The sequence below is a fragment of the Patiria miniata genome, unplaced genomic scaffold, assembly GCF_015706575.1.
Source record: "Patiria miniata isolate m_02_andy unplaced genomic scaffold, ASM1570657v1 HiC_scaffold_3, whole genome shotgun sequence".
Lineage (NCBI taxonomy): Eukaryota > Metazoa > Echinodermata > Asteroidea > Valvatida > Asterinidae > Patiria > Patiria miniata.
Genome location: NW_024037069.1, coordinates 12,200,193 through 12,226,488, shown reverse-complemented (window position 1 = coordinate 12,226,488; position 26,296 = coordinate 12,200,193). Strand labels below are relative to the sequence as shown.

The 26,296-nt window shown below is 38.8% G+C and overlaps 1 protein-coding gene across 2 annotated transcripts in view; it reads right to left on the bottom strand.

The window, feature by feature from the left end:
* Positions 1–9,040: 9,040 nt before the first annotated feature.
* Positions 9,041–26,296, bottom strand: part of LOC119737189 (sarcolemmal membrane-associated protein-like) — a 54,426-nt gene continuing 37,170 nt past the window's right edge. Inside the window, exons 17-30 of one of the 2 annotated variants that reach the window (XM_038211366.1) lie at positions 24,948–25,007; positions 24,464–24,529; positions 23,666–23,728; positions 22,588–22,713; positions 21,863–21,925; positions 21,244–21,306; positions 20,617–20,679; positions 19,449–19,511; positions 18,580–18,717; positions 17,536–17,595; positions 17,367–17,439; positions 16,571–16,730; positions 15,079–15,210; positions 9,041–13,126 (exon numbers count right to left, since the gene is read on the bottom strand). In XM_038211366.1, coding sequence (XP_038067294.1) covers positions 13,031–13,126; positions 15,079–15,210; positions 16,571–16,730; positions 17,367–17,439; positions 17,536–17,595; positions 18,580–18,717; positions 19,449–19,511; positions 20,617–20,679; positions 21,244–21,306; positions 21,863–21,925; positions 22,588–22,713; positions 23,666–23,728; positions 24,464–24,529; positions 24,948–25,007 — 1,226 coding nt within the window. In that variant the 3' untranslated portion in view covers positions 9,041–13,030. The remainder of the gene's footprint in view (positions 13,127–15,078; positions 15,211–16,570; positions 16,731–17,366; positions 17,440–17,535; positions 17,596–18,579; positions 18,718–19,448; positions 19,512–20,616; positions 20,680–21,243; positions 21,307–21,862; positions 21,926–22,587; positions 22,714–23,665; positions 23,729–24,463; positions 24,530–24,947; positions 25,008–26,296) is intronic. The other variant, XM_038211367.1, reaches the window with a different exon arrangement.

Genomic DNA, 26,296 nt, shown 5'->3' with positions numbered 1-26,296 from the left:
GAATTTTGTTATTGATTCGAGTTTTGAAGGACCCGGCTAGAATTGGCTCTGATTGTGGCTTACCGAGATCAAAATGCACCTATTGGTACCATGGCAACAAAGTGAATTTAGGTTGTGCATTTGTGAATGTCGTCACTATTATTTTCATCTTTGCTAGTCCATGGTGCGTAACGGCTAGCGCACAGCATGTTCCTCGTATTATCAATTTCTTTTTGTTTTGTTTAAAATGAGAGTCATGTTTTCAGAGGAATTGCCGTCTATAAGCTGAACCCGTTACGCCTTGGGCAACAACAAAAAAATATCATGGGAGCAGATTATTGTGGGCATATACCCATGTATTTGTTTCATACACAGACCGTTTTTCGGTATTAGTTATTTTTTGGAGTGTTGATTTCACTTGTATTTTAGTATTTACAGACATGAATCAAGATGGACCGAACGAAAATAACGGTATCCACCTTCATTAGGTAGAAAGTGCGGTACCTTGACAACCATGAAGTAACTAAGATAATACAGATATTTACGAATACATTTCAAAAACAAAAAAATATACATATGTATGTATAATTAACAAAGCAACAAAAGAAAATCGTTTTTAAAATAGTGTCTTCAAATGGCGAATAAATAAAAGAAGAGGTTGTTTCACATAACTGCATGTATAATAGGTTCGCCAGACCAGACCGCGTCAGACTGTCGCCTCGTATCGCGTTCTTGGCCCCGTACTTCTCCGCATCTATGACCAACCTGTAACGCTGGGTGCACATCCACTGTCTCTCGTGCCTCATTTACATGATGCCTCCCTTTTCTGCACCCCTGGTTTTTCGTAAATAATTCAGGAGTAAATAATTAACGAACGGGGGAATGTTGTATGTGTACTGAGATGTTAAGTCAGGGTACCCGACCCGGAGCCGACTGAGTTGAACATGGCAGAGGTCGATGATTTAAATCACACATTTTTTTAAAATTCGGAACAGTGCTGAAAATTCCATAAATAAATAAATCGGTATGTATTTTTATAAGTCAGCCCCCCCCCCCCCAGGAAGTCCATGTATAGAAGTTAGCAGCCGAATCGCTCATTTAGGCTAAATCCAAAATGGAATGTTTGGTCCTTTAGCGAGCCGGGAAGTTCAATTACCCCATTTTCCCCCTTCAAATTGCATAAGGCGTTAGGATCATACATAAATGTTTAGAAATGGAACACGCATGTGCGACGACCATGTCAGTGGCCGCCGACCTGAGATCAGTATTCTCTCGCTAAATAGGTCAAGTCCGAGAACTTAGGAATCAGAAAGGGGGAAATTATTAAGAAGCAATTACAAAATACATTGTATAAAATTATGCCACATCTGACGTCATATCTCTCGATATGGTGCCATACTATTTTATGATTGGAATGCTTTCCAATCCTCACTTCTTCTTCTTCTTCTTTTTTTTTTTTTTTTTAAATGTGGCTTAAAACATTGAGGTTATGTTTAATTACAAGTTTTATATTACATGTATTCATCAGAGCAGACTGGTATTAATTTGTAATGTTGCTTTCATTTCTATACGAAAGTTCCAAAAATGAAGAGTTTACTTCGCTTTCAGTTTAATATGGCCGACTCGTGAATAAAGTATATAGACGGCTTTGAGCGTTCTTGTCCTATAGCGCCCTCTTTCGGCAATGTTGCCCCTGCTGGAGCGAGGCCGCGTCCATTCGGATCGGCCGAACTCCGAACGTCAACAGTTCGTGCACAGATCCGTCGATTGATTCTGCGCTGCAAGACCAATCGCCCCAGTTGTCTACTACCGGTTCGTTTGCGGTAGGCTGATATGTGAACGAAGAAAGCATAGCATTATGCCAGGTTGGGTTTCGCGAATTCCGGTTTTCTTTCTTCCCAATTTTAAACTGTTCTAACTGTTTTAATCTTTTTAACGGTATTGACGGCAGCATTTGAAGCAAAGTTATGTAGTTCAACACAGAAACTGGTGTATTTTAAGGGGTTAAGCACTGACAAAAAGCACACCGTCTTTCGCAAAATTGGAAGCTGCCATACTACGTGACGCAGTATAGTAAGCTAGTTGGCATCTACCGAGTGGCGCAGAGGTCACATAGAACCATCCCGTGCTTAACGATCGCCCGCCCGGCCTCCCTGAAGAAACACTTTGAAGCTATCACTCCGGTCCCTGTTCCATCCCACGCAATTTGTATATTTATGGCCCTTAATGAGGTGAAACCAGACTCACTCGGACATTTTTACCTTTTATCTTTGTGTATCGTAAAAATAACGACAAATCTTTTCTTTCTGCATACCAAGTCCGTCGACGCCCACCTTCAGTGCCGACGTTTTATGCTGTAGAATCAAACACTGTGTCTCAGCTCACCGTCGGCGGGTGATGGACGTTTTTTTTCATTCTGGCCTATGGTAAGTTCGGGATACCAAGCTTAATTGTCTTTAGGTAAGTAGTCTCTACGAGCAGATGCTGCTTCTTCTTCTTTTTTAAACTGGGCTTCGGTGTGTGTTGTACAAAGACTCATCCTTGCTGCCTCACTTCTTGTATGGCACTGTAGAATTCACTGTTCCTGATCACATTAAATTGTCAGTGAGTTCTGTGATGCCGTGCCCGAAGTGACGGACGATCACCGTGCAAGGCGACAACGTTCACCGGGGGAGAAAGCTTCATGAACCCGGTCAAGACTCGGGAATTTACCGGTCATCAGCCTGTCGATCCATATACCATTGTCCGGTACCTACAATTAATTCTCGGAGCTGTAGCAGGTTAAGCGTACATCCTCTAAAGATCTTCAGTTGAGGGCTCCCTCAAGGGCTCAATCATAAGCCGCCCACATCCTGATTCTATGATCTCAAATTTTGACATATCTTCAAACCCACATGAAGCTCAAAACCCTTTTCTGTTAAATCAGTTAAATATTCTCTGATATACCTTCATTGCTTATATATTTTGACATGCAATCCGTTATTCATTCTTAATTTAAATCCACTTTAATACTCAACCAGATCTTTAACCAATTATTGGAAAGATTACTTCATGAGGAACACTCCAAAAACTGGGTTTAGCACTTGTTAAACAAAATCTTGCTGTCACTTTGTAAACATGTTTGGAAGCTAAACAATACTAACTATTACTGTTCACTATCCATCAATACCCCCTAAACATATTTACAAAGTAATAGCAAGAAAGTGTTTAGAAAAGTGTTTAGAAATTGCTAAACTCAGTTTCTGCAGTGAATGAGAAAGACGTTGGAAAGAAAGTTCCTAATTATTGTTTGTCTTTGGTGCATTTATGAAGGGATATCTGGTCTGTTGGCTTAGCTTATGAGAGATTTTTTAAAAAAATCCTTTTTGGTTGTATGGAGTTCCTTTTTTCTTCTTCTGGAAATGGACCTGAAGCAATCCTAAACATGTTGCCTGCTCCGTATTTGGCACTAGCACATTTTGCTTTTTTGATAACATGCGGCAACTTTTGCTAGTGGCAAAGACGGCGTAGGTTGACGAGCGACCAGGATTACGTCTCACACCTCCGCGGCGTCAGTCGCCTTCCTGTCCCCGGCATTAGATCAGAATACTGGCTAAACGAGGTTTCTTCTTCGAGGTTTCTCCGGTGGACAAAAATCATTATCGTGGACGAATCCGGAAGAATACTCGGCTAATGATGAAACCTTTCACGCCTCGGGATGCCGCGCTTCGTGTTACGTAAGATGTTAGGCCTCGAATCAGGACAACAAACCGAGAATCTAGTTATTTTCCAGATCGACAGGTTTCTAGAAGTACCTAATTAAGGACTTCCTAATTATAATAAGGAGCAGACAAGCGTCATGTGAAAAAATATACAAATGTATGTGTTCATGCAGTTTCTGTTGCAGTTTTAGGTGTTATATTCGTGCATTCAGGCATTTTTGTAATAACACAATTTTTCCAGCAAATAACATCCGAGATATTTTTTGGGGGTTGGTTAGATGTTAAAATGAAAAGGTAAGTAGTAGAATTAGTTGAAAATACCATTTTTGTATGTGGAAATAAAACTCATAATAATTCGGCCGCTACGTATATTTGATTTTAAATGTAGGTCTATTTTTTTCAACTGTAGCGCTTAAAACTTCGAGAAATTTTGCAAACCTTCACGATGTTTCTTTTCTGCAGTCAAAAAACGACATTTAATTCCATGTGTCTTCAATATATTAATTAACAAAACACCCCCAAAGAAAGGTGCAGTTTGGAAGATTCTCATAATGTCAACACATGTGCTCTTTTCGTTTGATCAACTTGAAGATTGAATGAATGCTTAACATAATGGCTGATATCTTGGTTTTAATCCCATGTATAGGCCTATGTATATGCTTCATTACAAAGGACATTGAGGACACCCCTTCTGAGAGAAATAAGATTTATTTTAAGAATAGCAGCCACGCAAAGAAAACGTACAATACAGGGAAGTCAAAAAAGGAAACCCAAATACGAGGACCATTATTTTTAATGACGTTCTAGCACTTTCATAATCTAGGATATGAAAGCCCAATTAATGAGCTTTTTTTTAGTACAAGAATCATTCAAATCACTCATGTACTTTTCAAGTTACAGAATTTTAAACACAAACACTGCTTTAAAGTTCCTGTCCACAGATCACAAACACGGGTAAGTGTTCTTCAAGCAAAACGAAAACAATGTACACACATCCCTATGAATGGTTTTCGTTTTGTTGAAATTAATCCTGTATACCTTTTTTGTAATCCGTGGACAGAGTTTTAAAACGGTGTGTGTGTTCAAAATTCCGTAACTTACAAACTAAATAAGTGATTTGAATGATGCTTATTTTAAAAGAAGGCTTATTAATTAGGCTTTCATATCCTTGATTTTGAAAGTTCTACATGCAGAACGTCATTTGAAAAAATGGTCCTGCAATTTGGGTTTTCTCTTTTTTTTTTTTTTTTTTTTTTTTTTTTAAACTCACCCTGTATATTGCTTATGAGCTAACTATAGTTTTAATGTACACACATAGACCGAATGCATATAGCGGCCATCTTAGAGCGAGTTTTGTTTTGTCAATTTAATTCAGTAACAATGAAGACAAAAATGTCTACTCCGGTGCATATCCCAGTGCAACACAGGACTTGTCCTCAAAGTTGACTGCTACGCATATAGTCTGTTGGACCGGAGGGACCAAACCAAAACCAATTCTAACAGCAGCATTAAAAAAATGTATCCTCCTCACCAACGTACTATAAATAGGCGTTATGTCATCCAGGGGGGGGGGGGGGCAACGTGGGCCATGGCCCCCCAAAAAACAAACCCAATTTTGTTTTTAAGTGACATCGTAATAAAGGCAGGCACTGCGTACACCACCATCTTTTCCTAAAAAACAATGGGTCAAAGTTGTCAGAAATTGCCTCAGATCGCACCACAGAACATCTAGAATCCAAAAACATTTTCGGTATCCTTAAGCGGGCCCCGCCCCCACGCCGTAATTTTTGGACCCACTTTTTGGCAGCCCCCCTTTTTCTGGCCCCCCCCCCCCCAATCGTCGTCTGGATCCGCCATTGATGTCATCGCAATTATTGAAGAAAACGTAGTTGATATATGCCTCATTAGGAGAAAACGAGACAAAAACAAGGAGTTGTAACGTATCTGATGAAAGATGGTATTCAGGCATGCACACTTAAAGTACATTGAACAAAGTCAAACTATTACGAAGTGACGGTTAAAATCTTATCCATACGCAATCACAGACGAAATATCGGCATGAATGGCAGCTGAAAACATTTCGGTAATGTTTCTTTTCGAAATAAAGCTTTTGGATACTTTATTCTATTCAGTGCCACGTCTGACGTTGGTGACGACCAGATGTTCTCTGTTCATGGATGAATAAAGTTTTGAAAAATAGAGAGAAATCGGTCAAGTTTTGGCATTCTTCAAGAACTACCAGCCGCTACCAAAACAACTCTCGACTCTCTATTTTTGGCAATAGATAGAATTCACTGTATGAAGTCAACTATCAGTGATTCTGGTATTGCCAAACCTGGAGACTAGATCTGACATCTTTGGAGAAGTAACGAAACACAACTTGTCTTTTATCGAAACAGCCTTCAGTTTTCAGTGTTTAAAAAAACCCATGGATTATATTTTTGTGGCACTTACGATTTAAATTAAACGGCATACAAGGAATGATTTATTTTCATCATTGTTTATGAGATGTATTCATAGCTAGTGATTCGGTGTGTGATTTTAAACGTCTGTGGTGACTTCCTGAGAATGTTTTTCAGACAATTACGGAACTTGAAACCACAAATTAAAACACTTGGGGAAAGCATTTGATCAGAAATAAAAAAATGTCTCATATCCCGCAACAGAACCATCGCACCATGAAGACAACATATTTTGTTTTGAATCGACCAAATATAGGTTTTCCCGGCTATTTTAGAACGTTTATCATTCGAATTCACCGTTTCTAATATTCAAATTCGATCATCAACATCGATTTAGTGCACTTTCAACTTTTGTCAGACAATTTCAAATTCAGTTCCAGCAAATTTAAACAACGAGCACACGTTGTTGTCCCGGTGTATTCGATTTCGTCTCGTCTACGCCAAAGCTTGTTATTCAGAAATCAAATTCGTCTTATTGATTTAAAGAAGACAAATTCGATCCCTGAAATGCTGCCATTTGGCAACAGCATAGACAAATTTGATCTGTAATGACGAATATTCTCGACCCGGTGACGAAAGACGGTAACCAAACTTTGAAACTGAACGGTTAATGACTACATTGGTGTTGTTAAGAGGTGAAATTTTTCTCGGACGAAAATGAATGTTAGAGCTTGTGAATTTGAATAAAAAATGTTTTAAAATGGCCGGGAAAACCTATAAAATACACCCCCCCCCCAAAAAAAATTAATTTTTTTTTAAATGCCGATTTTTTTTTTTAAATGCCGGACTGGGTAGTGTGGCAAGGACGAAAGGTCACAGAATACTGAGAACTCGTTAACTATTGTGAGACCATGTTTCCATATAAGGTTATAAAAGACTGGATTTCGCATTGCGACCCAACTATGGATACCTTTATCACTAGTTGATAGTGGCACGTAAAGGTCACGGAGCTAGGAACCTATGTCCAAACCTATACGTGCATGCATATACACGCCCTTACCTTTTGACATCATGATGAGACGTCTTTGCTTATAAATATGAAAGATTTAATCACCCTGCATTAGCTCCTTTTCTGTATTTCTGCAATGATCATTAACACTCAGTTCGGTATGGTTATATTTTGTGTGCTATTTGGCATCTGCAAAAGGCAAAAACGATACTGGCAATGTAAGTTGTAGGCTACATTTGTGTTTTACCTTTTATGTTTTGGTAACAAACTGTCGCAACTCGCAAACTATGAGTAGTTGTGAGTTTCTTTTTGGCAATCTCATTTAAGATGAAACGAGCACCCATGCCGTTTCGGTAAAGTTCAGTGTAACTGTTGCACATTTGCCATAAAGACAAAACGGGCAGCAGCGTAGTCAACCAATGTACGGAGAATACCAAAGTACATGTATTCCACATTAAGACCCCAGGAAAGAGCCGAAACCTGCTGCCTACGGCCTCTTCGTGTTCCTTCTTAAACACTGGTGTTTTGAAATTTCCTTTGTATACATGTACATGTACAACATATCTTCCAGAGCCATCTTGCGCCCGTCGGCGGTCGTATGAATGTAGGGAAATGGGTCCTTAAAGTTTGGGCCATGCTTATCTATAAGATACTGTACTCTCTACTTACGCAAGCAAAAACAGAGACCAAACTAGACTTATGTTTGTGGACAAACACAGGGCTGTTTCGTTAACTTTTTAGGCTTTCAAAGGCCTTCAAAGTCTTCACTTTTAATATAAAGTCACTTGTCACGTGATGACGTCATCATAACGTCACTTCAATTTCATCTATAACACATCCCGGTCCAGGTACATACCGACTTTCAACCCAATCTTTAATATGACGTCACATGTCACGTGATGACGTCATCGTGGCGTCACTTCAATTTTTATCTATAACACATCCCGGTTTAGATATATACCAAGTTGCATACCAATCGTACCTGCAGTTCTGGTGATATATAGGCCTTTAAAATATGCACCTATATTGTGACGTCACGGGTCACGTGATGACGTCATGATGACGGCAATGTTCGGCACGCAACCTCAGATGCTGGTCAAAGTGTGTGCCGAGTATAAAGGCAATCGGATTAATTTTAGTGCCCAAAGTGCCGGTAACAAATTTTTTACCTATAACAGATCCCGGTCTACCCGCATACCGAGTTTCAACCCGATGAAAGGAAGTGTGCAATTTTGGAAGCAGAATAAAATTATAAATATTAAAAAATTATAAAAAAATCAAACGATGACGTCATCGTGACGTCACTTCGGACTTTGCACACTAGTACCTACCCACCACCTACTATCTACCTACCCACCAAGGTTCATGACAATCGGACCTTTTCGGATATTTGTTTGAAAAATCGCATTTTTGATGACGTCATGATAACGTCACACATTTTTCAAAATTTTGTGCAAATACCTATTACCTAACAAACCAAATGGACAAAGAATTTTGAATTTTGCATGTTGCGTTCGTGAGATATGGCGGCAAGGTCCAAAAATACAAAAATTCATTTGAAAATTGCACGATGACGTCATCATGACATTACCTTTTTTTTTTTTTTTTATCTATAACACATCCCGGTCTACCCACATACCAAGTTTCAACCCAATCGGACTTACTGTTCTTTAGATATAGGACTTCAAAATATGCACGTTTGTGATGACGTCACGTGACCCCTGATGACGTAATCATGACGTCACTCTTCGAGACACAACTTTGCTATAAGGGCAATGTTTGACAAATTTCAATGCCAAAAGAGGCATGTACAAAAATCGTGTACAAAGTATATGAGATTTTGCATGGAACAAAAAGAAGAAACTAGGGAGAAAAAAAAAATCAGAACAGAAACAAAGGCTTTTTTGTTGAATTCCACTGAAAAAAAAGAAACAAATACGAAAACTGGCTGAAGTTCATAATAAACAATTTTTATTATTTATATTCTTCAACTCAAACTCAATTCTTCCTTACACAGTACACCCAGTCGCCTTTGCTGTCATAAATAGGCGCAATGACAAAGACAATCTAACTTATTTACACCATACAATGTTGGCTTTTTTGCAAAGAGTATATTACAGTCAGATTTATTACAGGGCTAGACTTATAGCTTCCCTAAGAAGTGATACTTGTTTAAACTCGCAGGGAAGATAAAGGGCCTAAGAACACACATCCCAACTCGATTCTGGACAGAAGTGCTATTCAAAAAAACTTGCGCCGAATTGTTTCCCCCCAAAATCTATGATTTTATCAAAAACGTTCAAAAATTTGGATGTTTGAATATTGATTGATAATCCTCTTGCCTCCAACGGAATTTCTGTGTTGTTTGGAGAAAGGTCATTTTGGGCCAACTTTGATTACAAATGCAAGTTTAACCCCTTGGATTTTTCTCAATATTTGGCCGGAAAAAAAATGAAACTGCTTGAAACTTGCAGGGAAGATGCTTAAAGGGCCCTAAAACACATTCCAATCGATTTCTGGACAGAAGTGCTATTCAAAAGAAAAGGTATGTCGAAATATTTGGGGAAAAAAATCGCAGTATGGCGGGGGAGGTAGCGGATGGAAGATGGTTGGAAACCTGGTGTCACACTTTAACAAACAATCAAAAGTCGGCCAATAAGCAGCCAGCAAGCTAACGACCACACTCTCTTTGGAGGCCAGAACTTTCTGGGGCCACGACCCCATTTTGCATAACGCCGTTTTATCTGGTTGGCCTGATTATCGACCAGGGACCTACGACCTTTCAAATGTCAAAACAAAGGTCACATAATGACTAGATTTGTGTGTGTGTGTGCTCCACCAATGCTCTGTTCCAAACAATATCAGCCTACCCAACAATCGAAAATTAAGATCAGGGAAACAGACGTGCAGAGATGGTAGACCCTAAATGGGACCGTCTCAAACATAACTCGATATACACTTGCTATGTACAACACAATAACATATCTACTCTTCACTTACCCATCTTTTGTTTGTACAATCACACATTATACACATACAAAAATATCAAATTCTCATTTCATCCTGTTTTTAATGACAACAGGATTTTATCATTTTCCATTAAATTACAACACGGACCATTACAACCAAACTAATCTCGAAGTCAATTTTTTTCTGAAAATACTTCTTTGGAAGTAATACTTGGTAGGGCCTAAGAATAAATATCCATGAAACTACAACAGTTTTTTGTTTCGGAGGGGGAAAAAAACAGTACCAGGCAAAGTGCCGTGGGAAAGGATATATTGCTTAGCTGATTCTCGCTAAGCAAGACATCTTTGCTAGTCTTTCCTCCAGCCTATTTTATGCTTATAAGCCCATGCAACTGTGATACAGTCATGATCTGTACAAAATTGGCACATTTTATTGGGGAAGGGTTTACATCAAAGCATGAAAAAAAAACATGTCAATTTTTGGTCCTTGTTCATTTTCTGTATACTGAATCCTCATATCCCAGGCCTGAGCTTAATGTGGGCCTAACTATGTGGAAGACGAGATATGCATACACAGACAGATTTCGATGCCATTAATTCTGCTCATTAGGACACTATTAAACAATTATTGGTGGGGTTAGAGAAGAATGCAAAATTCATTAAACGATATCCCGCAAAACCCGGTAAAACCTCCAGAAACCTTGATGTCAAGTTAAACCTTGAATTATCGCCTATTTAAATTTATATTCTCTCCATATGAAACACACTTGAGGTATTATGTGGCACGTCTGCTCAAGCAAACAGATATTTGACTAACAATTACCTCATTAATCTACGTGACATTAATCTACGAGATCACCTTTCCCAGAATGCTAGAGAAAAGGACCTCAAAATGGTTTGTTATTGAAAATAAAATGGAACAATGGGAAAAATTTGGCAGACTTTGATATTACTTGACCACCCTACATGCCAAATTTAACCGTTCCCTGCTTACACTCATTTGGAAAAAAAGAAGAAAAGAATCCAGACTTTCAATATAGGGTGGGTTGGGGTGGGGGGGGGGGGGGGCTGACGTCATCCGATGAAAACATGGACATGTATTCAAATGCACACCAGTTTTCATCGGTTGCTGTGTTACCAGTCAGCACTCCAGACTCAAGAACCATTGAGTTTCAAGAACATAGGTCTGGGAGCTAGATAAGCGAATGTAAACAAATTCTTGGATGTCCTCGCCCACCTATATGGCTCTGATAATTTCGTTTTTAATTCATTCACTGTGCGTTGCCATCAACAGATCCATTTTTGTGCAGTTTGAACTTTTCCCACCAAGATCTAACAAACGTACAACTAAAGATAATTTAGTCTGTCTTACTCAGGACAGTGAAAAACTAATAAAGCAACAAGGTTTTTACTTTCAAAATTTCTTCCTAAATTGAAATCTCTGAAAACAGAACGACAGGAAATCTGCCTCTTTCACTAAAAGATGGTACATCATTGCATATAGACAGGAAACACAATGCATTGTGGTCAGGTCGCTGAGTTTTTGTGTGAGAGCGTCAGTTTTTGGTGGTTGGAATCCCAAGAGGTCAACCTCATGCTCAGCCCCAAGGTACACATATTTACATGATTACTATATATTCCTTGAAATACAAAAAAGACGCAACCTTTTTACGGTGTACAAATTACATATGTACAGAAATATACATAGAGAACTGCACTGCATGGATTTGAACCTCGGACATGATTGTCTATCACGGTGAAATAAGGTAACAACTAAGTAATACAACAAACATGCCAAATTCCTTACATAATTCACAAAGTGCCAAAATTAATTGCACTTGCAGAGATATGTGAAACTAATAACATTTTGAATATTTCTCTACAATTCCAAATTCTGCTACCGACATGTAAGGCAGTTACTCTGCAACTGGAGATGGCTTATATACCACCCAACCTACACGGCCAAAGTACTGTGCACAACTCCGCGTCTCCAAATTCACAAGAACAATTTCACTTAAGTTCGTGCGTACAATTCATTTCACTGAAACACGAAAGAACCCTTTGTGCTTACAAGAAAATGAGGAAACTTTTAACAATTTAATTCTCATTGCAGGGTTCAGTGTCACATTAACATTCTTTGGCATCCAACTCTGAAACCTGGGTTCGAATCCCGCCACGGTTGTTGTATCATATTTTGTTGTTATTTTGAGGGGTTTTCCTTCCCTTTCTAAACTCAACTTTTCCCAAACATTGTTTATGCAGCTTTTTTTTTCAGGCTAGTTCACAGCTCTGAGTAGTGTGCCTAAAACACAAACACTTTCGATCCTGTTTTTGGCCTTTTGCTTTTGCATTTTATTTTTATCCAGAAGTTGATAAACTTTTGGTTGATAAGTAAAGGTAAAAAATAAAAAAATAAAAAAAATAAAAAATCAAGCAAAGCATTCCCACAGTGTAGATTTATCAGTTTTGATGAAATTTTAATGGCGGCACCCACGCAATTTAAATTATCGAACGCAGGGAAACCAAATTCTCTGCCGCCTATCAACTGGAATGAGAGGTGATAAGTGAAGCATGAGATGGCTCCAAGTTTACCAGCCATCTCAGAGAGGAATTCGCACCATTTTCAAACAAAAATGAAAACTGAAGAAAATGTATTTTCAAGAAATTCTGGTTCTGAATCTATTTGTACCTGAAAAGTCTACAGCCTTGTAAGAGATTTTGTCATACTGTTCCGAATTCAGAAGTTTCATGAACTGCGACGAATTCAGAAGTTTCATGAACTGTGACTAAATACAAATGTGCATGCAACAGGTGTTTGTTTGGTTTTTGATTTATATTGATATTGATTTATATCACCCCGACGCAAAATTCCATCTTATAATTGGTTTTTGATTGATTGAATTTTTTTTGGGGGGAGGTTTTTCCTCCTTTTTTGTTTTTATCCATGCAGTGCAGCTAACAAGAGCATTGTCATACAGAAGATGACATGGCGACCAAGAATTGTACAATTGCAGCGAAGATGGCAATCAAGATGACGATGACGGGCACGTACTTCATCTGAACAACCTGTGGCAGAGGAAAGTTGAGGAAGAAAAAAACATAAATATGAGCAAACCAGACAAATTAAGTCACATGTTGCCCAGGAAGCCAATGTCATGGCGCTGCTAAGCACACAATGTTCTGCTAACAGAGCCTTTGTCTACTTCTGGAGACAGTAAGCAGTAAGTACAGCAATAAGCACGCTTACCTCAGAGGAAAAAGTTGCTGGAATCAGTGATGTAACAATAGAAATCTCCATGTGTGCGCAACCGTTAGCACATCCACGCTGTGACACAGTGCTTAAGGTCAGCACAATTTTCTGCTATAGTAAGAGCAACTTTTCTGCTAACTGTTAACAGCGCCATAAAATTGGGCCCTACCTAGATTTTGATTAATTAGGCATTCATAAAAACGTCCACATTTTCAACCAAGTAAATTCTGTTTGTGAGACCAGTTATCACAATGAGTATGCAGTACAGCCTGTCTAAAAAAAAAATGGTACAATCAGAATAAAAATTGGTTAAATATGAAATTTCAAAATAAGTCATTCTTACTTGGCAAAATATTAAAGAACAAAGACTGGGCTTTACAATAGTGTTTGTTTGATCTTATTTGCTTTTGTCAATTCAGAGATATAATCAATTTAGTGCGATACACCAAAATCGATTTTGTGCCACTTTTATGCATGGGCAGAGTTGTTTCGAGTACTGTGCCATGCTGTCTTGAAGCTCACAAAAGATTGCAACTTGGCAAAAGAAACAAACTCGATTTTTGTGTTCCGCAGTAAACTGGAGTTATCTCTGGATTGACAAAAGCAAATGAGATGAAACAAAAAGTATTGGAAAGCCTGGTCTTTTTTTCTTTAATGTGGTGCTCAAAACGACTTACTTATGTTGAGATTTAATATTGAAAAAAAAAAATTGTTTTCGATTGTACCATTTTTTTTTAGACAGGCTGTAGTAACTGCATGCTCTGCGCTCCATATTGTTATTTCGCTCATGTGGACATCTTAATCTTAATGCCCTTGGGTATTTTGGCTAGAAACCCTACTGAACGCAGCAACATGCAACACTCGTAATGACAAGCCTGCTGAGAGTAGCAAAAATCAATCAGGTCAAACGTATCAAGGCCAAACTGCCTCAGAGTCTGTGGTCACTGACTGCAGCAGGATACAACATTTGCATTGTTCAATGGGACTAGTTCTCATTGTTTCAGAATTTGCCGTTCATGCAACTGGCGTTGATTGCTCAGTGCAACAACGTCTCGCACAGATGTTTACACCTGATGCACTGTGTTGTGTCTGGTAGGGTTAGGGATAATATTATACAAATATTGAGTGGCTCAGCGTGGAATGGGAGGAATATTATTGCAAGGTAAAATCTGGACTTTTCCATTTCACGAGGCGAAGCCGAGTGAACTGGAAAAGAGCTTGTGAGGGGGGGGGGGGGGGGGGGGGGGGGTTGGGGGGGGAAATGAGCAAGCCATTACAAATTTCACTCTGGCATTAAGTGAAATGTGGTTCACATGTATATCATGGAGCTGATAAACACAGAACTCACTAAGATTTGAAATGAAAATTAGCCAAAAAATGAGAACAAAGAAAGATTTTTTTTTTAAATGAGTTTACCCGCCAAAAGGTCATGCAATGTAAAAAGCAACATATTGGTTCTCAGTCAACTCATACATTGCATATAAATTTGCTAAGCAATAATAATTATATGCTAAGCCAGTAATTTGGAAATTGAAATCAGCAAATTTATATTCTAAGTGAGGTGTTTTGGCAAAACTAGATGAACTGGGCACAGGCAGTAGTGGAGAAAACCAAAAAAGTGAAGGGGGGGGGGAGTAATTTTTTTTTTGATGTTCAGATTTATTGATATTTGTAATCTTTGATATGTCTACTACACATTTTAAATGAAGTGTTCATAACATTTTGGCTGACAATCCGCTATTGTGCTGGAATCGGCCATGTTACTTACTGTATTTACAGCTGGGCCGGCCTGTAGGACTGTTGGGCTTTCTCGTACTTCCCGCTCTAGTCTGGCCTTCTCAAGCTCCGAGGCTCGTACTCTCTCCTCCATGTGTTGATTCTCCTCTAAGGATTTGGTCAACTGCGCAGGAATGTAAGACAAGGTTTGTTGTCAGGTCTCCACATGTCAATCAAATGTCCTCCAGTCTCAGTGACAAGGTGCTCAAATCAACTGTGACACATGATTGGCTAATGACAAGAACAATTCTGATACTAGAGCAGCTTTCCCAGCACTTAATAAAAATCAAACTTGCCTGAGTTTTCCCTGATATTCCCCTGAGAAATTTCCAAAATTCCAAAAGAAATATTTTCACTTTAAAAGGTTGCTGGGGAGTCTAGAGGTCAAAGGCCAAAAAGAAATAATTCTGCTTCTGATTACATGGCATTTGAAAATAGGGTAGGTAGGTACAGAATTCTGTTTACTGGGGGCATTTTTTGGTGTTGATCATATCTAGGTGTCTGGGTGTAATCAAGGGTAAAAGGTAGTACTATAATTGATGGTTTTTTTGGTTTTTCCTCATCCCCCCCCCCCCACCGAAAAAAAAAATTAGGGTAGGGCTGTCCAAGGGTAGGTAGGGTAACCGGAAGCAGAACTATTATATTCACACTGCCTTGAACACTAAAAAGCCACCATAGCCAGTCAGTCATTGAACACAACTTGGACATGTGGCACAAGACACACATATATGCCAAACTGGCAAAAACCTTTGCCTTCTGGGTCACTATCAAATTGCCGGAGGTTTTCCTGATTTGTGGTGTTTTTTTTAAATGTATTTTTTTAAGACACACAAACTAATAAGGAAAAATACAGAACAAGTAAATTGACAAACTCATATAAAAAAACCAAGTAAACTGACAAAGAAACAAACATAAAACAGTACAGAAAATAAGAACGATCATGAAAGCACCCAAATTTGACAAAATTCCAGACTGGAAAAATAGAAACTCATAGGTTTTTTCCTGATTTCCAGAACACAGAGATTGCCGTTCAAAACGTAAAATTTTACAGCCCATAGATATCCTTGTAGAACTGACCCAACCTTTTGCACTGCTGGCCCTCAATGAAATTTTGTTAGTTTTAATTCTTGGGGAGCTGTGCCAACTTTGACAAGACTCAGATGCCTGGTATCCGGGACAACTTTGCAGTCTTGAATCAAGACTAAAGCCCTTAATGTGACTCCAACCCCCCCCCCAAAAAAAAGAAATTCGGCCTTTAAAGGTAGTCGACACCATTTGGGAACATTCAATGATAAGATCAAGCCTTCTGTGAAATAATTTGGCCTGGAATGCTGAATAAATCCTCACGATGGTTTTGGACAATGGTCTTGGAGCAAACCATTGTACTATGCTTTCACATAAAAGAAAAAAAGAAAGATGCATTTTCACAGTTCTCTTACAAAGTACGACATCTACTCAGAGGACTAGTTTATTTTCCTACCAACCTGTTGTCTTGCCTTCTCAACCTCCTTGGCCGACTCCTTCAGTTCTTTCTTCCGTTGGAAATCTAGATCTTCCAGCGCCCGTCGTTTGGCCTCTGCCTCCCGGAGCAGGATTTGGAGCTTGTTGGCATCCTGATTCAACTTGCCGCTTTCTTTTCTTGTTCTGTGGAATAAAAAAAAAAAAAAGTCTAATTTTGGGACCCCGTCTTCACTGACCAGCAACTAACTTGTCACTCAGTTGACAAGCAAATCTGATCATTACAATAAAAGAGCTACTTTGTAGATTTTTTTCTTGATGTAAAATTTGCAGTGATTTTATACAGAGAACATCATCTTCAGGCTTTTGAGAGCCCAGTGAATAAACCTGACCATGAACTTTTCAAATCTTGTACATCCATCATTTAGTAATGGTCAAGGAGATTACAGACTAGGAGTTTGGGATCATTTCTCTGAATCATCAATTAGATATCCTGGTTATTGCTCTGTCACAGACATTACACTTTCTTTCATACTCTGGAAGTGCCCATATCCAGAATACAAATTCCTACAGCTTCTTAAATTGTCTTCATTCTTTCCAAGCAGAACCACACAAACACAAATACATTTGGAAGCCTTGTCAACCAATTCCAAAACAGACAACCAACACACTGGAGAAGCACCATGCTTTAATAAAAAAACTTAAAGTTTTCCAAGAAGTGTTTAAAAAAAACAAGGCCTCTTGTGGTAAGTTCTTCATGGCGCACTTTATTGTCATCACTTATACTCTGCACAGGTTACCAACGTTGTCAGTGATACTCACGTATTTAGTTTGTCCTCCGTTTCCGCTAGTTTAGCCGTCAGCTCCTTGCATTTCGTCTGTAGGGCAAGGTTTTCTGTGAACCACAACAAAGGAAACATTCTGGGTAATATTCTCCAACAATCTTTATAACATTTGACCAGTCAGCAAACTTATTTAAGTAAATACATACCAGATGAAAGGGCTGGAGTAGACTGGCTTTTATGAGCAGTGGGCTGGCTCTTCTGTGTTTCTGTGACAAGAGCACAACAAACCAAAGCATTAGAGTTGTGATCAAGTCAATCACAAATCAATCACAAGTCAAATCACAAGTCAATCACGAGGTCAATCACCAGGTCAATCAAATCACACGATCAATCACAAGTCAATCACATGACAATGTCAAATGAGATAAAGTGTCCAGTCATGATTTACTTAGAAGAATGCCTTAACTCAAGACTGACTGACTTGTGACTGACTTGTGACTGACTTGAGACTGACTTGTGACTGACTTGTGACTGACTTGTGACTGACTTGTGACTGACTTGTGACCGACTTGTGACCGACTTGTGACCGACTTGTGACCGACTTGTGACCGACTTGTGACCGACTTGTGACCGACTTGTGGCGGACTTGTGGCGGACTTGTGGCTGACTTGTGGCTGACTTGTGACTGACTTGTGATTGACTTGTGACTGACTTGTGACTGACTTGTGACTGACTTGTGACTGACATGTGACTGACTTGTGACTGACTTGTGACCGACTTGTGACGACTTGTGACTGACTTGTGACTGACTTGTGACTGACTTGTGACTGACTTGTGATTGACTTGTGACTGACTTGTGACTGACTTGTGATTGACATGTGACTGACTTGTGACTGACTTGTGACTGACTTGTGACTTGACTTGTGATTGACTTGTGACTGACTTGTGACTGACTTACAATTCTGAACATGACCAAAGCAAAACATCAAGTTCTCCACAGTGGAATTATCAATGAATGGAATGTCAAGGTAGGACCATATCACCAATCTCATTCTTCCAGTACTGTGTGGTTCTGTCTAGAACCAGCAAACTCAGTGTCTGGAACGGTATGCTCCATGCTTTTACATTATCCCCCTTGTCAAAAAATCCTCCTTTAAGAGACAAAAAGCTCAGCTCTGATATGATTAACAATGAAACCTACATGTAAGCAACTATCTCTAGAATTAATTCCCGGCTGGTAAGGAGCCTACCTTGCCTCCGAGCCACCAACTCTTCACTATGGGCCTGCAGTCGCTGTACGGTTTGCTTGGCTTGTGTAGACTCCTTCTCCAGCTGCTGCCGTTTTTGTTTCTCTTTCTCCAGCTCTTCTTTAAGAGTCTTTATTTGGTCTGTGAAACAGTCATAAGAGTATGAAAATGATATATTTCTAATCAGACAGGTTTTTGAAAGCTTCTTATCAAGTTTTGTTTTACATCTTCCAGTAAAATCCCATACAAAGACACTGTTACTAACAAGCTCTTTAAAGTCACACTGATCTCTAAAATGAAAGGAATGTGACTACGTTTCCCTATAAATAATCACATTGCAAAAACATACAATTGCATTAAACTTGTGAAGCTCTTGGAGGCAAGAATTACTATTGGAACTGGACCAATTTTTGAGGACTGAATTTAAGAAAGTTTTGGGAAAATTGGGAACAGTTTCAGACAGTTTAAAAAAAAAAACCTTTTTGTACTTTACATTGTCTCTCCCAGTTCCATTATCGAGTTTCACCACAAAAATAGAATTTGTTTTTAAATTGCTATTTTGCTGGCATTACAAAAGTTATGAATGAGATGTCGAACACGAAAAAAACGCCCACGTTAAGTTATGGAATATTTACTTTGGCAAATTTTGCATTATTTGCAGACAGACAATAATTCAGACACGTCTTTTTGTGAGTTCTGAGACAAAAGGAACTCAGAATAAAAGTGTATTTTCAGACGGCTGAAAACATCCAAACTACGAAAGCACAGGTACAGCAACTTTTAAAAATAGTATTTATTTTTTTTGGGGGGGGGGGGGGTGGGGAGGAATAGAGGGGGCCAGAGAAGAGATATAAACATGAGGAGTTACTGACCTTGATAGTCATCCATTGATGCTTCCGTTTCCAAACTCTTTTCCTCCACTGTTCTCAATTGTTCTGAGAAAACAGGAAAAAACATTGCGACTTTTAACTCTTTGAGTAAAGTGTGATGCTATGAGCTCAATTTTTTTACTCATGATTTGCCATAAAAGTGTAAGTACTGGACTTAAAGCTATAGTCCATCAGTTGCAGCTATCCAAAAAGTAGCTGGCGTAATTATTGTTGAAAAACATACTTGGTTGAAAGATAGTAAGGGGACTAAACTCCCTGTGAAATTATTCTTTCTGGCAAGCTGTCATTTTGAAGAAATCAACGAAAGAAGGCCTTTCCAACGGTGCTTCTTAAGACGCACCGTTGGAAAATTTAAATTAGTAGTTCGTTATTGTTATTCGGCGAAGCGCGCGCAAGCATTGGCACGACGCACACGCACCCCCGGTTGCTATAATTTGTCGGATCAGTGCGCGACATCGCGTAGCTGTAATTGGCTGAGCGAGAACGTGTCTCGAACGCTGAATTCAGGCGCAATTCAAAACATGATTCAGCAACTTTTGATTTGAAATTGAGATCCTAGAATGCTGTTTTTCTCAGAATATTCAGCTGAAGCTGAGCTGAAACTTCATCAGGTTAGTTGTTCAGTACCCTTCTTTAGATTTTGAGCACCTCTGTTGCTTCAAACGAACAAAATGCACGAATTACAAATGATGGACTATATCTTTAAATAATTGACTGAATGAGCGAATTCCCTTTTTCATACAAACTTTGTGCATGATATTGTATTCATAAATCTTAACGATTTATGGCAAAATTTTATTCCAATGACATTCAGCTTGTGATGCTATTGGTTAATAAAGTTCTTTGTCAAAAAGTAATTGTTCGCACAATCTGATGATATGTTTTTGTAAAATATTTCAACATTGTTTTAAATACTGACACAGATTTCAGACTTATCAAGATTGCAAGAACAAAAAAATGCAGAACAAAAAAAATATCTTTGGGTTATACCAATTTTTGAAACAGGATTACAGGGAAGTATGTTTTCTCTTTTATTTGATGAGCGACCATTCCCATCCGACGACCTCTTTAAACACTCACGACTTTTACTTTTTACTACAAATGAGCAAAGTCTGTTCAATGACTTCAAAGGAATTGTTCCATGACTCACTCTGTATCTGTTCCAGCAGGCTTCCCTGACGTTTTAAGGCCTCTTGCTCTTTACTCAACAGCTCTGAAAAAAGAAGAAGAAAAAGAAGAACCATTTTAATTTTTAAGATGGAATTTGCCCTTCACCGACGTATAATCACTGTATACTCAGTGTGTTACCTCCCGAGTGAAAGTTGGAAAAAAATCACTCGGGTGGGACTCGAACCCATGACCTCCTGCTTTCTAGTGCAGACGTCTTACCACTCGACCACAGAGCAAACGGGATGGGTTGGCTGGTTCGAATCTGATGTACATAGCAGCGGGTACCGCATTAACTATTCATTAGATGGAATTTTGCGTCGGGGTGATGTAAATTTCATTTTAATTTTAATGTGCAACCAATGGCATAGGAGGTTTTAACACACTAAGTGATTTGAAGAATCATCAGTTATGAAATTTTTTGATAAATCAACCCATGCACACAAAATACAAACATGAAACAGTCACCGTGTAGTTCTATAAATACACTTGCGGGGCCCCACACAAGTTTTGTGAAATGGTTTACAGGGGCAATTGCAACAGTGACGCAACTTAACGAAATATCCTAGCACTGCTGATGTATTTCATAAATTTAGCGGCAGGTACTAACGTTTTGTCTGCGTAGCCTCCGTAGAACTAGCTTTAGCTACTTGCTGCTCTTCCATCAGTTGATCTGAAACAAACCGCAAAAAAATGAATGAACCATTCTCATTCACTTTTTAGTTGAGCAAAGACAATTGAATGAAGAAAGATTAGCCTGTACTACATTGTATTACATTGTACTACATTGCATTACATTGTACTACATTGTGTTACATTGTATTACATTGTACTACATTGTGTTACATTGTATTAAATTGTACTACATTGCATTTATTCACTGAAGAATCAATAAAACCGTAGAGTGCTCGCTACAGTAAGTAATATGTGGGGCGGTTTTGGGTGCTAGGATCACTAAAGGGTTAACAAATTTGGAGATCATCAACAACCATAAGTACAAAAGTCTCATATTCAGAGCTCATATTCTCATATTCAGAGATTATACTCAAATGCATCTGTCCAATCCCAAAATTCCATTCAAATCCCACTTTCCAACCCACTCTAGTTTTTGTTTTGACTGAATATTAAAAATATCTGCACAAAAAGAAAGTGTCAGATAGCTGATTTTGAAAACTAAAATAATAACTTTATGTGGAATTCAGCTGAATAACAACGGGATTGGTGCCCACCTCTTATTTCTAGAATCTGATCGTTGACTTCTTTGGCTGAGTTTTCCACTCTGTCAAGTTGCTCTGTTTAAAGAAACAAAAAATATTGAAAAACTTTAAGTCAAGAAGATTTAAAAGAGAAAAATCTAATAGAAAGAACTGTAGATTCTCTCAGTTACACAGCAGGCAGCAATGCTGTGTCGGTAATGCTTCCCAAATCTGGGCTGGATTGGAAAAATTACAATACACTTAAAAAATCCCAATTACCGACTGGGCTGTAGAAGTCACTAGTTGAGGCTCAATGATTCATTGAATTTCTTGAACCCTGCTTTAAAGTCATTATGGGAGATTAAGCTTGGAAAAGCGAATTTTTGGTGGGATTCAGTCAGCAGATATGGCAGTTCCAGCAGTATGAAAGGAAATGTAATGTCGGTGGCAGAGCCAATTAACCAGGATATCTAATTAATGATTCGGAGAAATGATACCAAACTCCTAGTATGTAATCTCCTGACCATTACTAGATGATGGATGTGTAAGATTTGGAAAATACATTTGCAGGTTTATTCACTGTACTCTTAACAGCTGTGTCACGGACATAAAATAACGCTGGAATCGCCAAACCGCACCCACTTGAGATCGATATATACTTATTGTTAAATGTGCATTGCTTTATTTTTTATCTCAGAAAGGTACTTAATTCCATAATCACAGAGTTACATGAAAGATGTGGTTTTTGTCTAACAGACCTTGGAGGTCTTCCGCTCTGTCCACGGCTTCTCTCGCCTCATCCTGACTGTCGATTAACTGCTCTTTCAGAGTCTCGTTCTCCTCCACCAAGACTTCATGTCGCTTCTGCATCTCTGTCAAATCTCCTATCACAAGTAGATGTCATTTGAATTATCATGTCATGCGTGTATTTAACCCTGAACCCCTAAGGCTTTCTTACAAAGTGCTACAAAAACTATGTATGCAGTACCCAAATACTAAAAAATACTACAAGTGCTGTGCCCACTTGCATGCTGAAATACTGCCTACTAAAGATTACTACTAGTAGTATTTTGTAGCTTTAGGTGAGCTTAGGGTTAATACGCATCAAAATCAAACAAAATCCTGAGATTAGCAATGACTTATTAAACATCTCTGATGTAAGAGATTCCAAAATATATATATGGACGACACACACAGGTAAAGATATGAAATCTATTGATCAGAAAGAAATTTGGAAAAGACGGATTTACGATTAAAATCGGAAACGTTTCATCTCTGATAGATTAAAAACATTGATGTGAAAATAAGTTTTGAAAAATCTATAAATAAAACCGGCAAAGTATCAACTTGACAAAACAGATATTTATAGGTCATCTTTAATAAAAACTATAGTGCTTTCCAGGGCTATGTTATCAATCCAAAACCTGAAAATCTCACAGTGCAAAGTAAACAGTGTGCAGAGAATATGACCATTGACAAAGGAAAAATAATTTCTGTAAAAATCTTAAAAGAGGGAAATATAATCAGTACAGTATTTTTTTATGAAACAGCTAGAATCCTAGTACCAAACAGTATCCAAAATTAAGAAACTGACAAGAATTATAATGACTTTGGTCAACATAACTAATCCACCAAACAAACCCACATAATTCTTTGTGTATTGCCAGTCAATTCATGGGCTCCAATGGTGCAACAGATGCATAAGACGGTAATCAAAGACTTAATATTTCAAATGGATAGATCATGCAAACGCCATTTGAGTCTTTTGATTCTCAATGACCCTCTTTCAACACTTTCTTCGGCTAAGCTCACGTATCCAAATAAAAGCCAACTTACGTCTCAACTTGTCCAGTTGCTCTTCGTACATTTTCTGCTTGCTCAATGAAGCTTGGAGTTTCTCTGCGTACATTCCAAAGAAATAAGAAGAGAATAGAAACACTGAACAATCTCAACAAGTCTCCATTGAATCAATTCAACTTATAGCGACGAGGAGCTCAATACATTTTTTCAAGGAAATCATCAATTACAACAGGTGACTATAGGTCGTGTTTAACATCCTTCATGTACTATGCATAGAATAGTCCACAGCACAGAGACTAAATAAGAACCACTACCGACCACTGATTCAATCTCCTCTACCCATGAGTCATTCTTGCTTCCCTTGATTTCTTCAGTTTCATGACTGGATGTCGATTTTAGAAGGAAACTTCCTTTTTACCCCGAGAGGTTACAGAAACTGTAGAATGACAGTATCTATGATTCCATTTTTTTGGGGGGAGGGGCCTTGATAGGCCTTGATTTTAAGTTGTTATTTACGGTAATTGCCTGAAATCAAGGAGCTGATGGATATGGGAGCTCGATCCCTCATTGATCTGACCGGACCTGACCTAGTATGAGACCTGTACTGACTTGACCTGACTTGATGTGACCTGACCCAACCAGACCTGACCTAAACTGACCTGACCCCCCAAAACCCAACCCTGACCTGACCTGACCTGACTTGACCTGATTTGATCTGATCTGACTTGATCTGACCCCCCAAAAAACCTGCGCCAACCTGTCATGACCTTTCCTGTTCTGACCCGACCTATTCGGACCTGACCTGACATCACATGACCTTACCATCTCACTTACCTTTCAGTATCTCTATCTCTTTGGCACTATGCTGTAGAGCGTCTTCTATTCTTTCATCAATGTGAGCTGAAAATACATGAAATACTGCAATAAGCAGAAGTGGTGGGGTCCAGTCTCATCACAATATGTCCCTTGACGTTTTATCATAGCTTCTCCAAGACAAACTTTTTTAATTGAGGAAATCGTTTGTCCTATACGAGCAAAGATTTCTTAGAATACCCTTTTCTTATTTTGAGGAATACAAGGAATTTGTGGCAGATATATGCTGGTCATGCAATTAACAGAAAAGACAATAGTCAGTTGGACTGAATTTTTTGTTAAATTTTAAGCAAATAAAATCTTTACAAAAATTGATTGCAGCATGGGAGCATTATCTTCAAGGGATGCTAGCCTACACAATGCCAAAATTGGAGTGGATATGCAGAAGTCCAAAGTAAAGCAACGAGGGGGAAAGGAGAAGGGTTAGGGGCTGGGGCAGGCTAACCTGTGGGATCATCATGCAAGGTTTCTGAAAGGGAAGTATCGGCGGCTTCAGCAAGCAACTCTACAAACAAAAGCAAACCAAAATCAAAACAAATTTATTCATCAAATTTAAGAGGTTAAAAAAAAAAACATTCCAAACAGACCCCGCTTCCAAATCATACATCTTTATAGATTGACTGTTGTTTGTGTCTGGCTCTGAATAATGCATGTCATGAACTAAGAGCAAAAACATCCAGAGACTTGGAAACAAAACTCCCGATTCAAATAGTGCTTGCTTAGTTTAACCTGCGCAGCGTTTACAAAAAAACTTTACAACAACTCGTCAACTGCTGCCCTCTGGGCATCAGGTACTTTCCCGCACTACGCAAGACCCTATTCATAGCAATACAACAAAAAGCCACGTGCCAGACAGTGTCCAGACAGTGTCCAGACAGTGCGCTGGAAAGATAATTGACTGGCGGCTGTGGTATGCAGATATGAAGGGAGATGGCTGTGTCAAGTTACAGGTCTTTGTTGATGTTTCAATGAGACTTGGCAGGAGGCCTTGTCGAAAGTTTGTTGACACGGCCTGGGTGAAGCCCTGGCTGCAAAGTTTATTGAACCAGCTGCTTTGGCAAGGGTTGAATGAGGATTAGATAGGAGGTGAACGTTATTGGCCCTCAATTTTTTTTTTTCCCCAAAAATTCGGTTACCTGGGGCCCAAAGGGTAGCAGGTCACTCTGCGCAGGGTTAAGATAACTCTGTTATCAGTTTGAACAGAAAAACAACATCCACTGTTCCAATATGAGAACCACTGTCAATGTATGACAAAGTGAAATGAATTTTCGAAAAAACTTCCAGTTTAGAGTATTCTTAAATGATGTTCTGGCAAAATCTTCCAGAAAATGTGCCAGTGGATACAGTCTCACTTTGAACTTCTCAAAAAGTAGCAGCACAACAGTATGGAGATCCGATTGTTTAGAGCAAAATAAAGTACGATAAAAAGAAATAAAATAAAATGTCAAGTTGAAGCAGGTGTTGGTTATGATGGAGGAGTGTGTATTATTATCACGCCTCAGTTTTCACTTTTTCTTTAGGTCGTTACTGGTCTCGATAAGAATGAAACCTTAGAGCGTGCAAGTCTCGCCAGTTAGCGAGGGGGAGCAACTTTTTGTGTGAACGTCTTGGTACCAAACACTGACTAGTCTAGTCACAGACTCCCGCGTTTGAATTGACCCACTTGTTATATGCGTGATTGATTGAACGGAAGTTGAGGTCAACAATTTTAATTTTATGATAGTCATCATTTCGCAATATCATCAGTATGTTGTAAATTGTAATGCTTTCTTTTCTTTCAAGACACCATTTATT